General features: G+C 35.5%; 1 protein-coding gene across 5 annotated transcripts in view; it reads left to right on the top strand.

Moving 5' to 3' along the window:
* The window catches only part of DIAPH3 (diaphanous related formin 3), a 481,355-nt gene that overhangs the window by 134,788 nt on the left and 318,921 nt on the right, over positions 1-27,646 (top strand). For 4 of the 5 annotated variants that reach the window (XM_003790158.2, XM_003790157.2, XM_003790156.2 and 1 more), the window contains 7 exons: positions 5,551-5,625; positions 5,710-5,779; positions 10,260-10,396; positions 12,645-12,750; positions 23,024-23,134; positions 23,425-23,543; positions 24,313-24,429. In XM_003790158.2, the coding sequence (XP_003790206.2) occupies positions 5,551-5,625; positions 5,710-5,779; positions 10,260-10,396; positions 12,645-12,750; positions 23,024-23,134; positions 23,425-23,543; positions 24,313-24,429 (735 nt within the window). Of the gene's footprint in view, positions 1-5,550; positions 5,626-5,709; positions 5,780-8,049; positions 8,210-10,259; positions 10,397-12,644; positions 12,751-23,023; positions 23,135-23,424; positions 23,544-24,312; positions 24,430-27,646 lie in introns of those variants that run through there. The other variant, XM_012805378.1, reaches the window with a different exon arrangement.

Genomic DNA, 27,646 nt, shown 5'->3' with positions numbered 1-27,646 from the left:
TTTTTTTTTTTGGTTGCAGCCTTCATTGTTGTTTGGCGGGCCCGGGCTGGATTCGAACCTGCCACCTTAGGTGTATGTGGCTGGTGCCTTAGCCATTTGAGCCACAGGCGCCGAGCCAGGATGTCAGCTTTTAAAAGTCCTGTGATAAGATTGGACCTACTTGGATTATCTAGGCTAATCTCCCTATATTCAGATCAACTGACTAGCAACTGTAATTCCATCTGCAACTTAATTCCTCCTTTGCTAAATGAAGTAATAAATCCATTGGTTCTGAGGTTAGGATGTACACATCTTTGGGTGGCCAGGGATGTAGGATACTCTGCCTAGCACCCTGCCTAATTCTTTAATGTCTTCCTGTTACCCATTTTCAAAATCAAGCCTTTTCTTACCTGTTCGGCTTTCTCTTCGCTGTCTCTACCTGTGGGGCTCAGTACAGGCCGTATTTTTTATGTTTAGTATCTTTGTGTGTACGTCTTCCTCCTTAGAAACCTCTCTTTTTTTCTATAACTTAATCTCCAAGACGCAAGGTCAGATATCAGCTGATTTGAAGTTCCCAGGAGAGGTAGATATTGTATCATCTTTTACCATGCCACCATGTTTAAAGTACTTATTATATTATGGAACTACTTTTGTTTCAACAACTAGTCTGTGATCCTTTCAAGGGCAGAAAAATATTTTATTTGGTTTTGTATTCTCGTACATAGTGCAGTATCAAGCATACAGTGAGCCCTTAATTACCGCTGACTGACTTCATTAATGAACATTTTGGTTTTAACAGTAATGAAGCATCACCCATTGAGTCAGCCATCCATCAGTTCCTAAGATATTTATCATCTGCTGCTCAGTGTGGACAAAGACCAGTTCTGAAATCAGAATTGATGATAGCATGAAAGTTGAGATAAGCTCAGTAATGGTACATGAAACATGCCATCTCTTTGTGTCTGTATGTAAAGTAAGGGCAAAAGCCTGGATGTCTGCAGACGCAGGGTGTATTTCTAAGTGACCTTAACTTCTCTCTGAATGTCCTTTTCCTTATATATAACAACAAAAGGTGATTCAGTTTCATTATAAAACTATTTTTTGAGTGGTTAGTCTATCCCATGTGCTGGCACAGGTAAGATAGATAAGGAATAGCCCCTATCCTCAAGGAAAGGCGTATCAGGTAAGGCTGCCCTTAGGATGAGGTGGGTTTATTCCAGTCTGGTAATTCATGATGCATGGAAGTAGTAACTTTAAAAAAACGACAGTGTCAGTGTGGCAAGGTCAGTCTGTGGGAAACAAACGTGATAGTCTTTTGTTCCTTTTGGCCTGGGGGTAAATTTGAGATCTGCTTATTGCCTCTGTTGCTGAGTGAGAGGGTACTAACGACATTGATTTTCTAAAGCCAACAACATGTTAGAAACTGTTTCATACACTTTTAATTTTTATTCTGTGTCTCTGGAAGCAATAACTGAATTTCAAAGCCTACTTTTGAACATTTACAGGTGCTTTAAACATTCTAATTCTAGAGGCCTGTTCTCCCTCACCCTCTGTCTTTTTAAATTTTTTATTAAGTTTTTTTTCTTCTTCCTCTCTTTTCTTCTGTATTGAGACCCCTCTTAGGAAGTGCTAAATGGTAATATACTTAGAAATTTTCCTGGAGGCAATTAAAAGAATTTGATATTTCCTGTTACAGAATTTTAACAGGGAGATTTATGTTAAATTAGTATTTAGCAAACCACTTCTTGCTGTTTTAAAGCAATTTTTTCAATACAAATGTCATACGGATCTCTATGTCATTTCTATTCATGAAGAAGAAACATTTGCCCAGGGCCTATTCATCCATGAATGGAGTTTATAGTTAAACCACATAGTGCCTGATGGCACTCTGCTGAGAGGCACAGAACAAATAGTGCAGATTTTGTTTCCTGAAGATTGATCATATATAGATCAGTTGATGATTTTTTTCCAGGTTGCTTCTTACACCGATGATGAGAAATTTTTCACTTTTGTAGAAAACTATGGATTTCAATAAACCTCTGTCAAGACTGCAGACCTGCTTACTCAATTTCACTTTTTATCTTGAACATCTTTACAGAAGAGATAGGAAGTGATGTTTGCACCCCTGTTCTTCAAAATAATATTGCTTCAGGTAGTGTTGTGCAGGGAGAATGAAATACTTGAGAGTATGGGTTTATGAATGAGCACTTGTTAATACATGACTGCCACAGTAGGAAAAAAAATTTTTTTTTTCCTTGGGGTCATGGTATTTTATTAGGTCAAGCTAGGTCAAGATACTATGACTTATATATGCTTCATGAGCTCCCAGGCTCAAAACCACAACTCACTTGGCTGTTAATGTGTTCATGTAGCGGTATATTGGCCTTGCAGATTTTTAAGAGAACAAATTTTAAGACAATAAGGACATGTCTTATGCATAATTTGCATCTTAATATTACCTTTTCAACAAGTACTTTCATTAGCTTTCCTTTTATGTTAAAATATTGTACTGTTTCCTTGGTTATCAAACAGCTTCCTCTCCCCTCTCCCTGTCCCACTTTTCTTGTTTTTGACATGTTTTATGAAATACAGAGTATAACCTGATTTTCAGAAGGCTCTTGCCTATCTCTCTGATTTTATTGTTAAGAAATTAATTCCCACAATGAATTAAAAGATTGTGATATATAAAACGACTTGGTTTAATGCCACTTTACGTGCAACTTTAATAAGTTTTGTTTTATAGAGGATTCATTTCTATGTAATATATATGAGTGGGAGTAAATTGCATTTTAATGATTCATATTCTGCTGTTTAGAAGAGAGTTATCTAGTGGATCTAGAAATAGTTGATTTGAGACCTTCTATGGGTCCCACTATTCTAGTTACGATTAGGTTAGGGTTGATAACTTTTAAATAGCTTTTTTTAGTATTAATTATTCTGATTAGGGAACTTACTGATTCATATGTATTTATGTGCTTCCTAAATTTCACAGTGAGCCATAACATAAGCATATTAAGTGTAACAGAGTCTTTCTGTTATAGTGACATAATTTAAAATTACTTTGTATACTTTGGTCTAAGGCAATTTTAGGAATAGTGACTTTATTCTCCATAGTGATTGAAGGTGATAGCAGTATGATTAATCCGAAACCATTTATATTAACTTTAGAATATCTTTATATACGTGGTTTTGAATATAGAGATGGTTGAAAATTCACTTTAAATAAAATAGTGAAGGCCCAGTGTGGAGTTCTCACAGGAGGGCCTGATGAACCCCTCTCCAGGGATCTCCAGGTCAGCCGAAGAAAAAGGCTCAAGTTACTCCTCACGTGTTTTATTTCAAGTTTCCTTGCTGCATGTGGAATAATAAATACAGAATAGGATGTCAACAAGGCAAACAGTTAAGCAGGATGCTGTAGGTATTTCCATGGAACATGAAAGCAAGATGTAAAGTGCCTTCAGGTAATCTGTCTGTTACTGACAGAGGAGAGTAAACCCTTCCTTCACTTTTAAAGTAGAATCCTGATTTGAAAGCAGCAACTTATATTTAACTTTCTCCCCTTACCTTAACTATAATCCCAATCTTCAGTCTTTTACTGAATGTCTTTCCTGTTTAAGTACATTTTAGAATTAGTTATTCCATGGCTTTCGGTGGAAAGAAATAGATGAATAAAACACTGTCTGACAAGGGGCTACCAGTCCAAGTGGCAAATTTGTTTTCAATTTGTAAAATTAGAAATTCTGAATATTTATAGGAAACCCAATTGTGTTCACAAAAATGTGCAAGTGAAAAAGATGTATTTTAAACAATATTAGTACTTTTTTATGTAAATATGTTGCATTTGGTTTTTACTGGAAATGTTATATCTTAAGAACATGGCATTATTTTCTGGTATATGACTTAAACTTGTTTTTATTCATAATGTTCTGTTTTTGGTTACTTGAAAAAATTTTAACATCTTATTGTTCTAATAGTACACATATATAAAATCACACATGAAAACATATGTATGAAAAGAAATATACATACACATGTTATATATCTTTTCCCCCTATTTTTTGGAGATGATTATTACTTCTCTGTGTGTGTGTGTGGCAGAGTCTCACTTTGTCACCCCCAGTAGAGTGATGTGGCATCATAGCTCATAGCAACCTCAGACTTCCGGGCTCAAGGGATTCTCTTGCCTCAGCTTCCTAAGTAGCTGGTACTACAGGCTCCCACCACAATGCCTTTCTATTTTGTTTAGAGATGAGTTCTTGCTCAGGCTGGTCATGAACTCATGAGCTTAGGCCATCCGCCTGCCTGGGCCTCCCAGAGTGATGGAATTACAGGCGTGAGCCACCACAGTAGCCCTATTACCATTATCTTCATTATTGGTATTTCACAATCTTTACTGAAAAACGTCATCTGTTTATACTAGCAAGCTTTTATCTAGTGACTGTGCTATCCTAATTATGTAAATAGTACAGGTGTGGTTTGGTCAAGATGGAAATACTCATTTAAAAAACAATACTAGAGATTTCTTTTTCTTTCTTTCTTTCTTTCTTTTTTTTTTTTTTTTAAACAACTGGACTTTGAAACTTAAGAAATTCTTAACATTTCTGTTTGGAAAGTTCTAAAGGATCTCTTTCCATTATTTTAATTAATTTTTACAAGTAATCTTTTTCTTTATACTAATCCCTCCATAGATCTTTATTCGCAATTTGGCCTTGCAAATTTTTAAGAAAACAGGGAGATATTATATACATACTTATCATACAGGCGTTTCTTTTCTTTTCTTTTTTTTTTGAGACAGAGCCTCAAGCTGTCCCCCTGGGTAGAGTGCTGTGGCATCACAGCTCACAGCAACCTCCAACTCTTGGGCTCAAGTGAGTCTTCTGCCTCAGCCTCCCAAGTAGTTGGGACTACAGGCACCTGCTACAACACCCAGCTATTTTTCCATTGCAGCCATCATTGTTGTTTGGCGGGCCTGGGCGGGATTTGAACCTGCCACCTTAGGTGTATGTGGCTGGCGCCTTAGCCACTTGAGCCACAGGCGCCGAGCCATATAGCCTTTTCAATAAGAACTTTCATAGGCTTTCTTTTTACATTTAAATATTATATTGATTCTTTGGTTATCAACCCAATCTCTACTGTTTGGAATAGTCTGACATGGGGCTTATCCAGTGGTATGCTGGTACGATGTTTTACAGGCAGCACTGTGTGGATGGGTGGGGAAGCTCTGACTGGTGGCATTTGCCAATTTTTGTGATGTAAATACTTTCACTTGGTAGATTTCAGGGTAAATGACATGGATCTCTGAATGTGGAGCATGGAAGAGAGGATCCTAATGAGCTCCCACAAGCCAGCATTAGCTGAGTTTAGCACACTCTAGCCTTATTCCAGCTTTGTTCCTGCTTTCACTGCTAGTATTATGGATCATGAATGATTTTCTATATTATGTCAGTCTTACATTGTAGCTAGAATTATGAATATAACAAAGTGTAAGATACCTGTGAGCATATACCATTATCATGATAATTCAAACTAGAATACGGAAAATGTATAATGAGTCTTTTCCTTGTTTTTCAGTTGGGTGGAAAGCTTTGGACATGAGGGGCTCGGATTATTACTAGACATTTTAGAAAAACTGATTAGTGGAAAAATGTAAGTATTGCTAATAGTTATTTTCAATTAGCCTGTGTATGTTAAATTTTAATTCCAACACTGATATCTTTTATGTCATTACAGGCAAGAAAAACTTGTAAAGAAAAATCAACACAAAGTTATACAGTGTCTAAAAGCTTTGATGAATACACAGGTATGTACAATAGGTAATTACCATTTATCCATTGCTAATTTTCTAATATATGATTTTTATTTGCACTAAAGTGATAATGTATCACTCTGATGTGCTTTTCACTACATGATGGAAAAAATAACGAACTTTATTAGTTTTAGACTCAACTGTTTTGCAAGAAGAGAAATTTAGGAATGAGGGATCTGTTTCTATGTTTAGATTAACTGTTTCTCTCTTTCTCTGTCCTCCCTTCCCCTTTCCCCCCTGCCTTACATGTCTCTCCTGTTTTTGTCCTCCTATTCTTCCTAGCCTTTTCCCCCTCCATTCTTCTTTCTTTTATTTTCAAAAGTATGGGTCAACTTTAAAATCATACACGAGTATTAAATATAGTCTGTATTGATAATTATTACCAAAGATTCAAACTGGAAAGACTTAGTTCTTTTATTCTGGGACTTTAGAATCTACAGTAAAATCTATAATGAAAATGTAAATAGATATAAGTTGGTCCCACAAAGGCAATAACAATGTTTAACCCAAATAATACTGAGATAAAGCTTAATCTAGAAGATCCATACAATTTGCATAAGGAGATTACATTAGAAGGGAAAAATTTTTTAAGTTCTTTACGGAAGTTAGATTTATATGACAGTTTTGTTTGCTTTTACAGTCAAGTGCAGAAATTAACACTTCCCAAGCCATTTCTTTAGCTCCAACATCTAAACACATCTGCCTCCTGACGTGTGAAGTGATGATAGGTGTTTAAGTTGGTTAGACATCAAGGAAAGAAATTTACCTGTGGTGGTGGGATGATTTTTGTTTTATAGCAAACTCTTCTGTATATTTCTGATTAATTTTAATATTTTGCTTTATTCTCACTTATAAAGATAAACTTTCAGAGGGCTACACACTTAAGTACTAGTATTTAAATTATTATTGCTTACATCTCTTTTTGCTAAATATAAATATTTATAGTTTCTATTCATTTCTGCCTTATCAAATTATTTATGTATTTTAAAGCATTTTCTGGAGCTAAGTTTTCTAGTGTTAACCATTTTTGTTCCTATCCCTCCAATCAGATTTAATTTTCAAGGAAAATATCTGATGTAGAAATCATAATTCATTTCTATACTGAACTGAGTGTTCTTTGAGAATTAGATTTTAGTTATATTAAGTAGAATTTTAAATAATCTGTTCTAGGTGTAAATGAATCAGAGAATCAAACTGCTGATAGTGCATAGAACTCATTTAGAAGGCCCCGTCTAAAGTGAAAATATAGAAATTGGAAATCTCATTGTGTTGGAAAGGCAGAGAGTAGAGAAAACCGAGGAACATTTTTTCACACCAAAAGGGCCTGTGGCTCATGATTGTGTTCAGGAAGAGGGTCATGGCTAAAGTGAGGTGGTCTATGAGGATAATATTCCTACTTGGTTTGAGATTGAATTGGAGAAGTAACTTTATTATATTCTAATGTATAGTAAACATATTATTTATTCTTTTATATTAATAGGTTTTGTTGCTTATAGATTACATATATGGAGTATAAAATGTTGCCACTTACATCTGGTGCTATTTTATGTGATAATAAGAACAAAAAGTTAAATTACTGATGTACTCAGTATTATAGTGTCTAAATAGTAAACTTAGTAAGATGTGAAATTCTTGGTAAAGTTGTTTTTCCTTAAAGACTGATGGTTTTCTTAATTTTATTTGATCATATTTCTAAGTACAAAATTTGCTAACCTTCATAGTGTAGTCTTTATTCGAGTTCACTGAGTGAAGCAATGAAGGCTTTAAGACTTAAAAACGGTGGTACTTTACTTGGTACCAATAATTAATTATATAATTAACATAATCTGCAAATTTGGTAACATCACAAGAATGTGAATTTCTTATGACAATAAATTAGACAAAAAAATTAAAATGGAAGATTTTAATTGTCTCGGAGGAAGATAATAAAAGATAGGATGAAGGGTTACTCTATTTAAATTTTGAGGTAATTGAACGGGTTTCATTTTGGGCAGTTAACTTTGTGTGCGTGGCTTTAAAATGTGCACCCAAAGTGGGGGTGTTTTTTTCCTGGAGCCAGCCTCTTTATCCACGTTCTCTCTGCTGCTGGGGTTAACTTACCGTGGATAGTAGCTCAGCACCAGTATTCATGGAGTGCGGGCCTACATGTTGGGCAGTCTGTAAAGAGATTTAGCATCTTGACCTTCCTTTACCTAAAATATCATCTTTAATGACCTGAAATTCCATCTATTAGGTAATAATAGGTCTTGTGTAGAATGTAAACAGAACTTGGCTTTGGTCCTCAGTTTAGAACAGACCAGCTATCATAATACCCAGAGTGGGTCCTTGACATTCAGGAAAGATACATCCTTAGACCTTTCAAAATTTGTCAAGTCTCTCTAGCATATAATAGCCTTCATTAAATGCACTTTAATGCTAGCCCTGGTAAGTTGACTGTTTCTCACACCCAGCACATGCTATCTATTTGGTTTTGCTTTGTTTTTTAAATGACTGAATGAAAGTAACTTCTACACAAATATCAATTCTGTATTTAGTTATAGATACTAAGTTGTGGTAGTCTGGCCTCATTCTAGTCTTAAAATAAGCACTATACATTTTTGCATTAGCAAAAGCAGACAATGCTGTCCGTGATGGTCAGGGTTCCCTAGATGATGGTCAGAACCATGAAATTGAAGAATGCTCATATTCCACCTTTCACAACAAGATGGTTTGGGCCTGAGGGCTTGGCTGAAAAGGTGCGTAGCATTACTTAGAGAAAATGAGCCTGAGCTGCGTTGGATGGCTTGAGGAGTCACAGGATTCTGATTCTAGGAGGGTGGATGCTAGCTAAGGACAGCCAGGTGGGTAGGAAAGGAAAAATGCTAAAAGCAAGTTTAACTCAGTCCTCAGCTTTATTAGGACAGAGCTAGCTTTTGGTAGTTGGTAATCCTTGATTGACTTTCGGAGTTGAATCTAGGTAGTACTTTATAAGCTGCTGACCATTCCCTGGAATGTCAAGCCATCTTATTGTTTCTGGCCCTATGCTTACATTTTTATTCTTTGTTTCCATTTATGTAACTGCCCAGGGCATCAGAAAAGTAAGTATTTCCTGACTGTTTAGCTGTCTGGTTGTAAACATGTCTCTCTCACCAACAAGACAGAGAAGTCTCTCCAAAAGTCATATCTTGGGGTCCCTGCCCTTTGCTTTTGTACTTCTCCATTGTACCTGTGTTCCTCGGATAGTGGTTTAAAGCAAATGCAGTATTTCAGCACTGTGAAAATTTTATTTGCATAAATGCCATATACGATATAGAGAAGTTATAAATAGGATTTTATAAGAAAGCATTTGGGTCTAAGCTTGTTGCAGATTTCAGCTTTGCTTACATGTAGTGCTGAATTTGAGTTTAAATCCTAGTTCAAGGTCAGTAATTGGGATTAAGGCCCTTTTTAGTGCTTGATAGTAACTCTGGTTAACCAATTTCTCACTCTTCAGAAGGATCCCCTGGGATGCATGATAGGTAAATAGCATTATTTTATTGCTTCTTTTCATTCTCTATATTCTGATAGTTATCATTCACAGATACATCATTAACATAACTCCTTATCTTCTAATTGAATGTGACATCCTGGTGGTAGCAAACAAACTTTATTCTTATCCTAAATCATCCCATTTAAATAATGAGTTTACAGTTGCATTGCTTTGCCGATGATAAATTATTCTGATTAGAATACATTATGCTAGTTTCTCCATGTTATCTGCCCAAATCATCCTTCACCTCTTGCCCATTTATGAAGTAAATGCTAATAGCTAGGCCTGTGGTGTATAATGTGGTAGGTGTGTGTGGCGTTTGAGCACTTGAGAAGTGGCTGGTCTGAATTGAGAAGTTCTATAAGCGTGAAATACCACATTCCAAATACTCAGGAAGAAGAACAAATGAAATATCATCAATGAATGTTTCATCTTGGGCACAGTTGAAATGATATTTTGGATATATTTGATTAATTTTACTGAAACTAGTTTTACTTGCTTAACATTAATTACGTGTTACCCATTGCATTTCTCTTCGACAGTGCTAATCTATATGTTTACTTGTGGTAAGATATCTCTTACCAACATTCATCCCAGGAGAGAGGTATTCATGCTGTCAGCGTCTGGTTTGATAGCTGGCTGTTTGTTTTGTGCATTCTTATTGAGAAGTCCTGTATTTCTCACTGCTTCTCTCTTTGTCCAGTTGACACTTACCTATCTTAATATTATCAGTCATGTTATTGTAAAATCACCTTTGAGGAATTATCTATATTTGATTTAGTTTTATATTTCTTGATATAAAGTGATACCTTTGTGATTTTTTTTTTTAAGATATTACATGGTCTTTATATTTTTACACTTAAGTGTATTATTCTATCAAAGCTTTTGAATAACTACATTGCTTTCAGGGTAATATTTTTCGGAATAACTCCTAACGTTTAACTTTTTATTTTCAAAATTTTATAGTATGGCTTGGAGAGAATTATGAGTGAAGAGAGGAGTCTTTCCTTATTGGCCAAAGCCATGGATCCCAAGTACCCGAACATGATGACAGATGTGGTTAAACTTCTCTCCGCAGTGTGCATTGTAGGGGAGGAAAGCATGTGAGTGTTCTCAACCTTTTCTCTAACTATATAATAATTTAATACGGATGGAGTAATCTCATGTTTCATTATTCTACTTTAGAGTAGAATTTACTTTAAATAAATGAATATTGAGGTGTAGAGGACGCCAAGAGACAAATGACCTCTAAGCAAGATGATTCGCAGCTGAGGGGTGGACTCTTGGGCGACTTGTCCACAGGTGCTCCTTATGGAGAAGGAGCCCATGCCCTCAGCACGTAGTCATTGCTAATTACTCCCTTCACCTGTGTCATTCCGTTTTAATAAAAGGCTGGTGCGGAGGTTGCTCGGGGCTACCTGGAAAGTAAGGACTAGCCCGCCTTCCTCAAGCTTGTACTTCTAATTCCCTTCTCGCCTGGTTCCTTCCTGCACCAACCGGGACCAGGGCCATAGGAACCTGACGGGTCGCGACATTGAGGTATATTTAGGCAGCTGATGAGATTCTTATTGGCTGAACATAAGTGTTTGCATTTCTGTGAAAACTGTCATGTTAAAACTATTTTGAACTTAAGAATCTGGTCACATGACAGTCTGATTTTTCAGTAGGACGTGTGCTCCTCAGGTTTACCTGAACTTAAGCCCTAAAGAAAAATTCTTCAGCCCCTCAGGTTTATCTGAAGTTAAGCCCTAAGGAAAAATTATAAATGAAGACTTGAAAAAGTAATGCAAATGGTTCTGTTTCCTATCTCATTTTTTAAAAATAGAATTATTTCAGATTGTTGGTCATGTCTATCCCCTTGTAAAAAAGCAAGCATACTTCTATTTGAAAATCTACATGTGACAGATTTAGAAAGGGATAACATATATAACATATTTTACTGGTTGAGGGTACCAAGTCTTTGACCATAATTGCATAGGAAAGCTGTAAAGACCTTACAGCTTAGAACTGTTACAAAGACCATTATGTATTAAAGACAATTATTAGGATAAACATTTTTATTTAAAGAAGATTGAGGTCTTAATTATTTAAAATGCTTTTTTAAAAAAATAATGTAAACACTGAACAACTGAAAGAGCTATTGTTCTCCTTGTGTAAGGGCAGGCTGAGTCCTCTATGTGTAACCTCCTGTATTCATTTGAAAATCAGCCTTGCAGAGGTCTTGCTGAGGCTGGTGCTGTTAGCCGCTAATATGCATGAGTAGCTAATCGAAGAGGCTTAGCTATGCCCAGTTGTAGTCCCAAACATGTAAAGCCAGGCCCGTAGCTTCCGGACTTTCAAAAATTTAGTGTACAATCTTGACAGTGAATTTTATGTTGCTATGTAGGATACTTTCTGAGCTCCCCCGGCCTCTTTCCCTTTCTCTCTTTCATCATCCTTTTCCTCTCCTTACTACCTCCTCCTTCCTTCCTTCCTTTCTTTTCCTCCTCTCTCTTTTTGGACTTTTCTTTTTCCTTCCCTGTATTGTTCTCCCTTTCCTCTTCCAGTATGCCCGCTTCTTTCCTCTTTTTTCTTATCTTTCTTTTATTTCCTTTATCTTTTTTATCTTTTTTCCTTTATCTTATTTATTTTTTCCTTATTTCCTTTATCTTTTTTATCTTTTTCTCTTCTTTCTTCCCTATTATTTTTGTTTCTTGACTCCGTAATGGGTATCAAAATGATTTAAATAAAATTTAGGATTCCATGGCTATGTCTACAAACCGTGAGCGATAGTATTCTAGATTACTCTAAACATAACTATTTAAAAGGGGAGGAAGTATAGTTCTTCCATCATTATTATATATTTGAGTATTTATAATAACTACTATTTTTCTTTTTTGCCATTATAACCTCATTTACTTAAACGTGGGCAACATTAGAGTGCAGTAGTTAATCACACATGTATGTAGTGCTTACTACACAGATGGTCTTGGTTCAGATCCTTGCTCCACCGTTTAGTTTACGTGAGCCCTTGGACAAGTTGCTTAACCTTTAATCTGAGCTAATAACACTACCTACCTGATGTAGTCGTTATACTTTGGCGTTAATACTTTTTAAGTGGTTCATATTGTACCTGATGTGTAGTAAATATTATATAAGTGCATGATGAATGTCTTCACAGGGTTATTGTCAGGTATAAATGAAGTAAAACAAAAACATGTAGAACAGTGCTTGATAATGGTATATATTTAGCAAGCTGCTTATTATTGGTTGCCTAGGAGTATTGTCTGCTTTAATAGGATGAAGCAAGTATATTACACCTTTGTGTTGTTTGCTACTTATAGTTTAATAATAGATTCAAAATTTCCATAGCCTTGAAGACGTTTTAGAAGCTTTAACTTCAGCTGGCGAAGAGAGAAAAATTGACCGGTTTTTTTCTATTGTGGAAGGCCTTCGACACAATTCAGTTCAACTGCAAGTAAGTTTCATTTATATAAAATATATTTTAAGTGACATATTGTGTACATTATTTTTTAACTGTTTTGTGACTGGCTTATATTTAAATACTATTACAAAGCACTGCAGGCTATTTAATATTCTTTTATGGCAATTTTAATAAATACATAAAATTTTAAGTTGTACTAGTTGTCGTTTCCTATAGATCCAACTATGATTATTTCCTTTGTTTACTTTTCTAGCAGTGGAATTACTAGATTTGCCCTATAAAAGATATAACCACAGTCCTGTGAATTGTTTATTTTGTTACTGTTATTTGAAAAAGTTTTGCCAATTAGGTAAATTATGCCTTTTCATTGTTTTGCTTTTCATAACTGAAAAGTTACAAGTTTACACACGTAATAGCAAAACCCCAGGTGATAGATATTTTCAGAAATACATACTTCCAAAAATTCACTCTTAGCCTTAAGCATTTTATTTTTATTTATTTTTGAGGCAGAGTCTCACTGTGGTTCCCAGGCCAACTTCTGGGCTCAGGCATTCCATCCTGCCTATACCTCCTGAGTAGCTAGAACAGGCGTCCTCAAACTACAGCCCATGAGCCACATGTGGCCCACTTAGGACATTTATCTGGCCCGCTGGGTGTTTTTGCCTCCATTGCCTGTCCTGCTTAGCAGCCTACTCGTTCTAGGGCCCGCAGTCCGGCCCTCCAATGGTCTGAGGGACAGTGAACTGGCCCCCTGTTTAAAAAGTTTGAGGACCCCTGAGCTAGAGCTACTGCTGCCCACTACCACACCTGGGTAATTTTTTTTACTTTTGTAGGGATGGTATCTAGCTTTGTTTACCATGGTCTTCCTCAAGTGATCTTCTTACCTCTCCCTCCTAAAGTGCTAGGATTATAGGCATGAGCCACTATGTTCAGCCTATACTTAATGTTTTGGTATCTGAGGTGAATGGCTAATGTTCATTTAATTTTTTTCTTTAAAAAATGAGGTTTTCATTGGTGTAATTATTGTAATATCATTGTTAATCAAACCTGAGGATCTTTTAAAAACAAACACCTGCTTTAAAACTGGGTTTTACCCTCCAACATTTAAAATTTAATTGGTGTGGTTGTGATGTGGCCTTTGGGAGTTCTAAAAAAGATCCTCAAGTGATTCTAATGTAGCAAAGTTTGGAAACTAATATAAAGTACATCTGTTTCACACTTAATGAAAGTTTGTTTTTTTTAAAGTTCTGGGTGGCATAGTCCTTTTATTGTTTCCTGGTAGGATTAGGAAATCCAATTCTTAAATTTAAAAAAATTAAAATTAAAAATTGAACATGGTATTTGAAGAACTGTGAAATTTATAAATTTGTGACGACATTTCAGCTGACGAGGTTTATGAATAAGTAGTGAGGAACCTTGCTGATGTGATTTGTTTCCTTTGGCAGTAGGCAGGTTTGAAGATGTGGGTAGATGGTCCCTATTGTGTTGACGCTGCTGGAGCCTCTAGAAAAGAGCCCCTCTTCACTCATTCTGGGCGAGGACACTGGAGTTGGGGCTGGGATGTGTTCTCAGGCCCTGGCATACACACTGTGCCGCAGTTACTTGGTGTTCTGGGATTTTTAATTTTTTTTTTTTTTTTTTTTTGAGATGGAGTCTTACTTTTGTCACCCTCAGTAGAGTACCCTAAAATTCTTGGGCTCAAATGATTCTCTTGCCTCAGCCTCCTGAGTAACTGGGACTATAGGCGCTGCCACAATGCCTGGGTATTTTTATAGATGGAGGGGTGGGGGAGTGCGGTGAGGGGAGGGTCTTGCTCTTGCTCAGGCTGGGCTCAAACTGGTGAACTCCGGCAATCTGCCTCAGCCTCAGTACAGGTGTGAGCCATGGCACCTGGCCAGTGTTCTGGATCTTTTAATTCAAGTACTATTATGCCCATTTCTCTTCTCCTTTGCTCCCTTTTCTATTACACTTTTTTTGTCTCTTCTCTTCTACGTAGTCTCCTATCCCTTTCTTTCTCTTCTTTTTTGTTTTCTTTTTCTTTTCGTTTTTTTTCTGTGTATGGTTGATATGTTGTCATCTGGTGCTTTAACTAGTTCCTTTCTAGAACCTGGTCCTAGGCTTCCTATTAACTGCAAAATTATGGAAGAGTAAACCTAAAGAAACCTTTGCAGAGAAAAGTTTAAAAATTACTTTATTTTGTTTTTGGCAATTTTTTATAAATTTGTAATTATTTCCGAATACAATTTTTCTTAAATATTGGTAAAACGAGGCTCCCATCCTTTTATTTACAACCATATCACATCACTTGATGTTTTAAGCTGTGAATGAAGGGATGAGGAATGGCTTGATACGAACAAAGCCCAGTTTTGTAAATGACACGAGCTACTCATTAATTGGAAAGTTTAGACTATTACAGCTTTATAATTCTTGGTTATTTGGCATATTAAATTTGTTTTGGCTATCAGACATTAAGGTAAATCTATTTGATTTTAATGTTTATTGAGTACTAATAAATTGAGTACTAATAATTGAGTACTAATTAATGTTTATTGAGTACTATTAATTGAGTACTAATTAAACAACCAATATGAACTTGAAGGCAAACTACATTAACAAATTTTAGGATCAATTAAGTCATTTCTTTTATAGGTAGTTACTAATTTTATGGAAGGTGCTATGTTTTGGAAAAGTAACATTTCTATAGTTCTGATAAATGTATATTTAGCTAGTGAATATTTGTAGGAAGAGAATTATCAATTGAAAATTGGGAATTATATAGGTTAGTATTTCTATAGAAGATACTGAGGCTTAAATTTAAACTATTCTATTTATGGAAAGATTTGGTACAGTTTTGAAGTGATTTCTTTTTTTTTTAAATTTTATTCAGATAAAATAAATAATATCATGTAATTTACCTATTGACATTGCACAATTCAGTGTTTTTTTTATATTCAGAGTTGTGTAACCTTTATACAATCATTTTTAGAACATTTTCATTGCCCCCATTTAATTGCCCCCTTAGTTCTAACCCACAGTCCCCTCTTCCCTCCAGCCTTGCCCTGGAACAAACAGTTATCTGCTTTCTGTAGTTTTGCAGATTCCAGACATTTCTTTCCATTTAGCATACTTTTTCAGGACTCATCCATGTTGGAGTATGTATTAGTGCTGCATTTTTTTTATTGCCGCGAAGAAGTCCACTGCCTGGCTATACCACATTGTTTAAAAGTTGTCTAGTTTAGAAACATTTATGTTGCTGTGAATAATGCTGTGGACATTTGTGGAGATGATTGCTTTTTTAACTATGGCTATTTGTCATATTTAGCGTTAAGTAAATAAACGTGAGGCGGATTGGGGCTAGCAGCAACTTTGTCCTTTGATAGTTATGGATTTCATGTATTTAATTTATTTTTTGAGAAATTGCCCAAGGTATAGGTGGGTGATCATATTTGCTTTTATGAAACTAATTGCCTTAGATGTAAGTAATTGCATTTTCTGTCACAGTTATTAGTGTTGTTAATTTTTGGATGTCCTACAAAACTAAAATAATTGTTTTGATAAAGTTCTTAAAGCTTAATATTCATCAAAAAGCAAATGGTTATTTTACCATCCTTTTAATATTTTTTTCTCATTTTCTAATATATTCAGGTTAAATTTCTATGCTCTTGATTAAGATTAGACAATGGGAAGGACTGTCTATATTTTTGTTTTCCCTATTCAACCATTTTTTGTAGGTTTTTGCTACCTTTAATAAAGGCTTCCCATTGTTATTAAGCCTAATGTGTTGGAATAGTTAGCATGTGGTAAGCTTAGGTTAAGAGTAAAGGGTACCATTTTCCAGAGTGCTACCTTAGGCCAAAGGGGAAAATAAAAGGAAAAGGAGATTCTCTTTTCTAAAGATTCCTGATTATGCTTTATTTTCAAGTATACTTACATTATTAAGTAACACTGTAGTATTGGTAATATCTAAAAATATTTCCTTCTCTGGGTCTTTCAGAATTTTCTACAAATAAAGTATATTTCAGAGGTAGCTCATTATCAATTTTATCATAAAACTATTGCTCTAAGTGCCCATTTTACTCCATTAGCTATATAATTTGCATTTATTAAAATGTACTAATCTGGGTAATAGTATCAGATCACCAAATTGAAAGTAAAACTTGTTTGTCGCTGAATTAAAAAAATCTAATTGTTTGCTTTTAAATTGGAGAAAATGGGAGATAGTAAAATAAAAATAATCTTATTGTTATATTGCAAAGTATATTTATTAAGAGTGCTTTTTATTTTTTTAACTTAATTTTTATTAACTCATAATTGTGTACATTTATAGAGTACAGTGTGATGATTTGATATACAATATGGAATGCTTAAATCAAACTGATTAACATAACCATCACCTCACTTATTTTTTGTGGTAAGACATTTATAATTTACTCTCAGTTGTTTTGAAATGTACCCTTGCGTTGTGCACGTTAGGTGATCACTTACACATTCAGACGAATGATAAAACACAAATCTAGTCCAGAAAGAAAGAGGGTAGAGGGGATAGAGGAGGGCGAGTGGAGGAAGGGTATTTGGTGGGATCTCACCTAATGTGCCCAAAGAGTGCTTTTTAAAGGAGGATTGGTGGACTTTTTCCTAGTCCAATCATAATAATAAAGATAATTTGACTGCCTATGATTATCATAGAATTGAACATACATTTGATATAGTATAGTAAAAAAATGAAAAACTGTGTGCCCAAAATAACTTAAAGTTATTCTCAGACCTTAGAGAATCTTATTATCTGGAAAGAAAGTACAAATACAAATATAGGACTTAAAAAAAGCATGCATTACTTTCTTTTCTCAAATGTATCAGGTAGGGTTTTTAGCTGCAGGCAAAAATATAATCTGCTTTGGGTAATTTAAGTAGAAAATGGTATTGGGCAGGTAGAATTTCTGGCAGGTCCAGGGAATCATATGTGAATGGTACATAGTAATTCATAAGAAGAAATACCACATCATATCACAGCAATATTCTAATGGAAACACTCTTTCCAGAGCTTCTGGGCAGTATTCCAGACACTAGGGACAGTAGACATTGTATATTGTTACCCTAGCAGAACCACGGCCTCCATCATAGGGTCCGTCTTCCTGTGTTTGATTGCCCCCTCATGCTGGCCAGTTCTTCCTTGGTAGAAAAGGACTGAAATAAGTGTGGGTTAATTAGTCTTCAGTTTTTGCCACACTTTACTTTTTTGTTATTTTGATTTCTTTTTTCTTCCTTTCTGTATGTGTCTTCTGTCTAATCTTGTCAGAGCCATACTTGGCTAGGATATCAAAAGAATTATCTAGATTCCAAAGAGTCTTTTGAACCCACCATTGCTGTTGGTCATAGGGTATATTTTATCAGGAAAAGAATCAACATGTGGGAATTCCAGAGTTCTGGGGAGTATGTTTGGGTTTTCTTCTGTATGTGTGACCTTAGGCCTGCACTGACAGCATGGTATCCTTGGTTTCTTCCTGATCCAGTCCTCATGGGTTTATGGATGGAAGTGTTAAGAACATGGGGGGGGGTGGGTGATTTTCTTGTCACTTATACACTGACATGTAATTCTGCCACACTTCGTGTGTTCTGTCAGAAAGCATGAACAAAGGACTTTATTCCTCGTAGCATTTAGAGTAGCACAGAGTCCAGCGCAGGTGACCATAGCGTAATACTTATGTGTGATGGGAAGAGGGCTCATTGCTGTAGGTTGTGTTTTAGGAGAGAAACCTTAGGCTTAGGGAACACAACTTTATGTCAGCTGTTAGTAGAAGAAAACTGTGTCTTATACCTATTTGGTATCCTGGCATACATGTGGTCTTAACCCACAACTGATGATAACACGTGAAAGCACAGATGTGGTCACATATGAAGAACAATAAGAAAAAGTGAAAGTGTTCTCTTAAATACTTAAAAAATAGGAAATTTGATTAAGCCTCAGTTAAAATGCTTATGAATCAGACAATATGAAAATGATACCCTTGTTAAAACTTGCTTTGTGAAATAAGGCTCTTTGTGTCCTCTGAGAAGCAAGAAGTTTAATGTAGAAGGTACTAGGGAAAATGCTTATGAGGGAACCCGGGGAAGCAGTTGGGGAGGCTGGAGAGCTGTCAAACGCAGTGTGGCTGTGAGGGAGAGAGGGAAGGAAGGAAGGTTGAGCAAACTCTCAGGTCACCCTGATGTTTGAGGAGAGCTTGGCGAGGTCATTGGGGAATCCTTGAGGTAAAGTGTCTTATGAATAGGCCTGTTTTTAGTAAACTTGCTGTGTTCAGGCATTGACTGGGAGCAGGGAAGTGTGGCTTAAGCTTAGATGCTTTGATGGGGCTGCAGGTCATTGATGTCCCCTGCAGCCAGAGATGGAGGGTTTCATTTTATGGCTGCTGCAAAAACAATTTTTTTTCTTAATTTTAAAAAGAATCTCTTCAATCTCTTGATTTCATTTGATTCAACTGTAAAATAGATCTTTGGACATTTGCTTGGTCTTCCTTTTCCATGTCTCAGAAAGTAAAAAAACTGTATTTTTAAAAATTTAAATAATCAAGAAGTTCCCCTTATAATATATGTAGTTTAGGTTCATTAAAATATTAAAAATAGTAGAAAAAGATCTTCCTTACTTGAGTTACACTCTCTGTACTTTGAATTTTATCGGTCAGTAATCAGACAAATATGCCATCAGAGTGCGTATTGTAACAAATCAGAAGTTAATGCCTTTCTGGATTTAGTTAGGTTTGTTTGCTTTAGTTGATTTTGTTCTCTCTTTCCTTTTAATTATCAAAACTCACCCAGGTTTTATTTTGCTCATACCAAGTAAAAGGTCTTCCTATAACGAATGGTCATCTTGATTTATTGTTTTTGTTTTACATATCTCCTTCCTTATTGCTATTAACTAAAGTTATTTTCATTTTAAGTAAATTGTTCTTACATTTAATGAAGGGCTGAATGATGAAGAATACAAGGAATTTAGTAAAGAGTTTATGTTTGGGATCACCTTTGGGGCATCTAAGAAGGATGTAGAGATCAATTTCTCTTAATTCTTGTCTGTTTTGACTTACTTTTTTGATGTTTGCATGAATAGGTTTAATATAGAAGTATAAATCAAAACATCAAATATATTAAAATAGATTGGTAAATGCTATTATGCTAATAGACAGTAAAGAAACAGTTAAACAAAATTCTAATGTGAACTCATTGTCCTACAGAGCACATCTAATTATAAAGTAGTAATTAACATTATCTAGAACTTAGTGTTTGTTGATTTTCTGCATCTACATAATACATTTTTTCTTTTATGCTGCAATGGACAACTACAGAGATAAGTAATATTACAAAGGTAACCGCAGAGTTTCACAGTTACCCAATCAATCAGTTAATTATTACCCAATTATTACCCAATCAATCAGTTAATTATTCACTGACTACCTTGTACTGGGCTGTGCTAGATACTGGCACTGCAAAGGTGAATGAAATCCATGCCTGCCCTTAAGGAGCTTATGCACTAGAGCAGTGGTTCTCAACCTTCCTAATGCCGTGGCCCTTTAATACAGTTCCTCTGGGTTGCGACCCACAGGTTGAGAGCCACTGCTCTACAATTTTAAGCTACCTAACATATTATATGAAAATCGCAGTTTCAAAAAAAATTCATGGCAGAGCATAGAAGAATTTAATGGCACCTTAGGGGTAGTATCTCAATAATATTTAAAAGAATTCAAGTTTGTTTGTTCTTTAGTATTTCCATTTATGTAGATTGTAAGCTCTTGAGTCCTTCAGTTTATTGCTCTGAGTCTGTACGGGGCATATGCAGTGACTTCAAGCTCTAACTCACTTCCTAACTGTATCATTTACAGAACATTCAATTGGAAGTATAAATAAAATTATAGAACTCTATTTGCATGTATACTGTTTGCATATGTAGTCTGTTCAGTTTCTATTCTGAATTAATTGCATAGAATTCAAAAATCTTTGAAATTTCTTTATACTGGAGGTAAAATATTTCTTATAAGCATCATTTACTCATTTTAGCTTGATAAATGTGAAATTTGATTGTTCAAAGAGAGAGAGAGAGACAGAAGATTTCTGCTATGGGGTACAGAAGATGAATAGCAGTCTATACTATATCTTAGAGGCCCAGATAATAGAGGCCCAGAATTTTTATTTATTTTACGGGTACTTGGTTTCAATCTGGATTTAGTTCCTGATATATTTTTATAGAAGAGTAGGATAGCCATTATTTTACTTATAAAGACATCTACTTATATCCAGGATGAGCATGTTGGCGCAGGAGCAAACTTTCTAAAGACTACTTTCTTTTTCTGTTTGTTAGATGACTGTCTATCTTCTTTCAAAGAATCATGTACAATACATCTGGTCTGGTGGCCTTTGAAAAAAAAAATTGCACAGGCTTTGTGGATGGGGCTCAGGCATGAAAACCTATTAGTGTACCTTGAATTTTATACTTGTTTTTCCAAAAAGACAAGAATTCAATGGATAAAACACAAATAGATATGTTACATATGACATATATATATTACATATAATACATATATCTCAACACATGTGTTAAAAACCTGGAAGAAACTTTTTTGAGGGAATATTATATTTTAGTACATACTTATATTTATTCACAGAAAAATATATGGTATAAATTAATCAAATAGGTTGTAGGTGATGGTAATGGATAATTACCATTAGAATTGGGAGGCGATTTTATAAATCTAACTTAAATTCATTATTTCAATTTAATTTCTTATTTTTTCTTCTGTAGAAAATTACCTTTTTGAATATTTCTGGGAAAAAGAAGTTTGTGTTATCCTTTCCCTCTTTTCTGCTCGATTTTATGCTACTATTGTCTACATATCTGCTTTTCATTTAGGTGGTATTTGCTGTGGTTTTTATATTATTTTTACTACTTTGAGTTTTTTGTAATTTGCATTTTTCTCGAAACTAGGTGACTGAGTCTAACGTAGTTTCTCCGAACATAAAGAAGCCTTATGTATATATTCTTTGAGATCTTTTAAAATTATGTGGCATTGCTGAAAAAAATTTGTGGGTACTGGGTAATGAATGGCAGGAGATGGAGAGAAAACATTTTAAACTTGACTTTTTGACATGAACTGGTTACAGCTGAGCGAACGTGTACTAGAAAGGTAGACCGTGGTTTTGATTTTTATTTTTTTACTTTTAGAAGTATGTTTTTCTTTTTCCTTCTCTCCGCTGGCACATTCCTCACCCCCACTGTAAGCAATCTTAAGTTTTGACAGGAGAAGCATGCTGGTCAGATTTAATGCTTAGATATCAAATATAACAATTACTATATATTTCAACCAGCAGGAACTGAGACTCCTGTTGGTGTCTTATTCTAAAATGGTATTTTAAATTCATATAAACCTTGCCTTAAGGGATGGAGAAAAGACAATTTAGGGAACAGCATGAGGTTAAACATATTGATTAGTAGTCCAGTAGATCTTGCCAGACTTTAGGTAGAATATAGCAGGCTCAGAAAAATAATACTATCAACAACAACAAAGAATACTTTGCTTCTCTAGAGAGAATCTCTTTTGCTCCCATGTTGTGGATTTGGGGTGATGAAAGATGTATGTGTTTCAGCCATGGATGAAAAAATGAAGAAGTTGAAAGTTTAAGTATTAAACTATAAACTGAAAAATTTTGTGATTTAAAAACTTATTTAGCTAAATACTAAGAAAGTTAGTGAGCTGTATAATTTATTTCTGGCTAATACATAGCATAGAGTAATTTTGAATTTTTGCCAAAGCAAGAACAATTCCCCGATAAATTAATGCCTAGAAATTAATTATGCGTGTTTCATTATATAAATTATGGATATAACAACCCTATTAACCAGATTTAAGACCCTTGTAGACCTTGAAGTAGTTGGGTCTTTAAGTTTTTCTTGACAAATGGAAAATTATTTTATATGTTATTTATCCAATAGATATTTATAGCTTTCAACTGGGTTATGTTCAATTTCTATTGTATGTGTGCAGAATGATATTACTGGGTAAGAACTTAACTCTTGTTTATGAGTGGATTTTTCTTTATGAAATGGTACCAGTGGCTAATATTTCTCCATCTCCTTCACCTCAGAAACCCTCACATAATTATATTTCTTAATTTATAGCTGGTGAAGGTATTTTACTTACAGATGATTGTTTCAATAGGAAAGATAGTTGATAATGCTTAGAACAAAACCTTGATGTTTCAGTTTTGTTATTCTTTCTTTAATGTTGGGAATCCAGTAAAAGTCTCACTGCACGATCTGTTGTAGGTAGCTTGTATGCAGCTCATCAATGCCCTTGTTACGTCTCCTGAGGATTTGGACTTCAGACTTCACATCAGAAATGAATTTATGCGTTGTGGATTGAAAGAGATATTGCCAGTAAGTGCCCTGCAGACTTCTTATTAATATTTAAATTAGAAGAGTACTTGAGTGGGGGGAAATTTAGATAAATTACCTTCAAGAATAATTTATCTGTGGGAAAAGGCTTGAGTATAAAAACCTATTTTTGTGATATAAATGATAAGATTTGAGTATTATTTAACGCTTTAAATGTTTGAATGCTATAAATCAAGTTGAATGGTTGATTTATTGTTTATATGTTTTTCATTAATTCTTTTACATAATTAAAAACAAAATCATTCATCATAATTTCTATTGACTATCTCCAGAATTTAAGACGCATTAAGAATGATGGCCTGGATATCCAACTTAAAGTGTTTGACGAGCACAAGGAAGAAGATTTGATTGAGTTCTCCCACCGCTTCCAAGATATTAGAGCTGAACTTAAATATCCTTTTGTTCAGAAGTCCAGTCAAATAATGTGTAAAATTATTGCTAAATCTAAACTAACTGCATCCCCTGAAATTTTTAACTCACTTCTACACAGATCATAGGAAATCCATGCTTTCTGGATCAGAAAAATTTTATTTAGTTTAATGCATATTTTTATGAATACATACGTACGTGTGTGGATATTACAACTAACAAACAGATTCTGTTCTATGTGCAATCTATTTAAAAAAATTTTTTTATTAAAAATATTTGGCACCTCCTCTCCCACCCAGTGATTTGCAGCTTTAGGGATAGGGTAACCTCAGTCCACTGGCCTCTTCCCTATACCTTGCTTCATGCTTACACGGGCCCCATGATAATTCTTTGTGTGTGCTCTTCAGATTCAGCAGTTTCCTAGTCCATCTGGGGCTTTTGCATGACAGATCAGGCCTGGTACCTGCTCCATTGCTTTGGGTACCCTTAGAACTGAGTACAGTGTTCACAACCAGCTGCCTACTACCTTTGCCCCAGCAACATCTTTACTTAGGAGAGAAGCAGATTATTTGGAGTTGTTCATATAGAAGGGAAGCCAGGAAGTATCAGGTCAAGTTGCCTTTTCCAGAGTTTTTCCATTACCCTTAATCCTAAATACCCATGTTTCTTGTTGAATATATAAAATGTTCATTTGTTTTAGGGTTTCAGAGCCTTACAGAGTAGATTTTGTCACATTCGTAATTGTACAGTGTAGAGTATGTATAAGTCCATATATTCCTTAATCAACTCACTGAAGCATGTGATGTTTACAACATGGTGTGGAACACAGTTAAGGAAACTAGGGCAGAAGGATATTTTATTTCTATTCTTCAGCATCTTTTGTTGATTCGAAATGATTATTTCATAAGGTAAGAGGAAGTTATATTCTAATGTTTTCTTTCTTAATAAAAATCTATTCGTTGTGAAATCTACCTGATAATTGATTTGGAAAAGCAAATGATTTTTATTTGTCATAATATTGACACATAGACTATGTTGTTTCCTGGGCGGCGCCTGTGGCTCAGTGAGTAGGGCATCGGCCCCAGATACCGAGCATGGAGGGTTCGAATCTGGTCCCTGCCAAACTGCAACAAAAAAATAGCCGGGCAGCATGGCAGGCGCCTGTAGTCCTAGCTACTCAGGAGGCTGAGGCAAGAGAGTCACCTAAGCCCAAGAGCTGGAGGTTACTGTGAGCTGTGATGCTACGTCACTCTACCGAGGGTGACTAAAAAAACAAAAGAATATGTTGGTTCCTCTGGGCGTACATTAGGTATAGATGATAGTAAATGATATTATTATTACTTTTTAAGCCCTAGTGGCTTCATGTTTACCACCTTTGATCAGAATAAAGTGCAAACCACCTGAAAAATTAGTGGCTTATCATGTGATGGATAATACTTTCTGGTTATTCCTTAGACTATGGAATTGATGTTGATAATTTTCTTTTTATAAGTTACATGAAGGGCACTCAACATTGCTTTTATCAGGGTTTAAGTAGCTACAGATTACCCTCATAACACAGTTGTGTTTAATATTGCCCTGTGTCAATCAGAAAAGCTAGACAAATGCCTTTTCAAGTTTGATCATGTACCAGCCATATGAATTTAACAAATTATTTATCCTTTCTCTGCCTCATCTACATTATAATGTAGCTTTTTACAGATATTACACCGAATTCATTGTGTCGTTATGAAGGTGAAATACGTTATCACGAGTAAAACTCCTAGCCAATCCCTGCCCATAGTGTATGCTCAAGCCCCGTATCCTTATTACACTTTTCCATCCTTATTATACTGTTCAGGAGGGAAGCCACGATCTTTTGGGTCTAAATTTTTTTTGTTGCCAACAATTTACGTTTGCTGAAGTTTTGATCTCAAATACTGTGGGTAATGTGTGTGTGTCTTACTACTTAATTTCAGGTAGATGAATTGATTAGACAAGCTTCATTTAAATTGTGCCCTCTGGATGTGTTAGAAGGTGTAACTCAATGGCTTTTTTGATGGTCCTAACAAGAGAGGATAACTCAAGTGATGCACTTTATTAATCTCAAGCCAGTATATGAACTAACACACACGAGAGAAAACTCAATTCAAGTCGGGGAAGGGCGGAGGAGAGAGGGGATTGGTGTGCTACCCCTAGTGGGCACAATGTAAAGGTATATGGCACACCTTCTGGGTGAGGGGCACAGCTATAAAGGGACTGTAGCTAACAAACAGACATTGTAACCTAATCGTTTGTACATATTAATCTGAAATTAAAAAAAAAAAAACTGTAGGTTCTTTGGGATGACTAAGGGAAATGGGTCAACCTTCTTTTATCGTGGCTGGAAGTCTCATTGATATTCTTTATTTTTTTTTATTTTTTTTATTTTTTGCAGTTTTTGGCCTGGGCTGGGTTTGAACCTGCCACCTCTGGCATATGGGACCAGCGCCCTACCCTTTTGAGCCACAGGCGCTGCCCTCATTGATATTCTAAAATATGAGTTGACTAACCTGTATTGATGCTTGCTTTGTTTCTTTCTGATATTTTATTAAAAATAAAATGATACTTTACATATTTAATCCTTTTATAAATGCTAACTAATACTAGCTAAATAAGATTTAAAGTATCATCGGTACTCTAATGAAAATAGTATATTCCTATGCCAAAATGTAACTGACTTCTATGTATTTTAAAGTAAACCTGATACATTTTTTGGATTTGTGTATGGTCGGTACTGTCAACCTCTGAGTGTTTGATGCTGTTTGAGTTCCTGAGAATTCAAGACTGTTGTTTTCTATCAACAGTTTGGATCTGTAGCGCTGCAGAGCTTGGATCTCACTTAGGACTTTTATCTCTTCTCTGTGCTCTAAGAGGATATATGGTTATGTCTGGCATCAAAATAGTTTGAAAAGCACAACTGCCCCAGAGTATGCTTAGGTGGTGCTATTGTTTTGTGGCATTACCAGAGTGACATCAGGGAGGCAGGGCTGTTTACCTATTTTGGTTTTCTTTTGATTATCAGCTATTACGTTTGTTTATTTTCTTTTATCTTTCAACCATTTTTCTTTTTCTTTCTTTCTTTTTTTTTTTTTTTTGTGGTTTTTGGCTGGGGCTGGGTTTGAACTCGCCATCTCCAGCATATGGGGCCGCTGCCCTACTCCTTTGAGACACAGGCGCCGCCCTACTCCTTCAGCTTTTAAATTTAATGCTCACCTAGTGATTTCTTCCTCACCAGTTTAAGCTCCCAGGCCTTTGGGTCTTGGTTCTAGATGTAGTTTCCATGAAGGCAGTGTTCTTGAGACTGTTGTTCTCAATATAACTATCTGCTTTGCCCCATGTTTGCAAACTCCTGTACTTATTTATTATTAAAATTGTTTAAAAGGGGATTTTACCATCATTACAAGATTGTGTCAGGATTGAGATTGTGGTCATTTGTGTAACATTTTTGTTATATACTTTTTGAAATTTTTATTTGGCTTTATCCTGTGTATTTACATGTAGTGATATTCATTGTTATTGGTGGATAGGTCTATGAGTGTTCTTTGGTTTTTATCTTGATTTTTTGGTGTCATCTACTTAGATGGACCTGGATTTTGCCTTTTTGGAAATAATAGATGAGTTGAATGTTTTTTGTTCAATGACCATTTTAAACTGCTTTTGATATGAATACATTTAATTTCTTTCTTTTTTTTTTTTTAACTGTTGGGGATTCATTGAGGGTACAGAGAACAAGGTTACAATGATTGCATTTGTTAAAGTCCCTCTTATAATTGTGTACTGCCTCCAAAAGGTGTGCCACACACCATGACTCCACATGCCCCTCCCTTCCTCCCTCTCTGTGCTCTTCCCTCCCTCCCCTCCGCCACCCCTCCCTCCTTTCTCTCTCTGTTCTCCCTTTCCCTCACCCCTCCCTCCTCTCTCTGCTCTCCCTTTCCCCCACCCTTCCCTCTCTCTCTGCTCTCCCTTTCCCCCACCCTTCCCCTCTCTCTCTCTATTCTCCCTTTCCCCCACCCCTCCCTCCTTCTCTCTCTCTCTGCTCTCCCTTTCCCCTACCCCTCCCTCCTCTCTCTAATGATACTTTACATATTTAATCCTTTTATAAAT

Source organism: Otolemur garnettii, unplaced genomic scaffold (genome assembly GCF_000181295.1).
Source record: "Otolemur garnettii isolate 467f Iridium unplaced genomic scaffold, OtoGar3 scaffold00040, whole genome shotgun sequence".
In the NCBI taxonomy this organism is placed as follows: domain Eukaryota; kingdom Metazoa; phylum Chordata; class Mammalia; order Primates; family Galagidae; genus Otolemur; species Otolemur garnettii.
The sequence above is the reverse complement of the archived record's forward strand: the minus strand, read 5'-3'. Positions and strand labels throughout refer to the sequence as shown.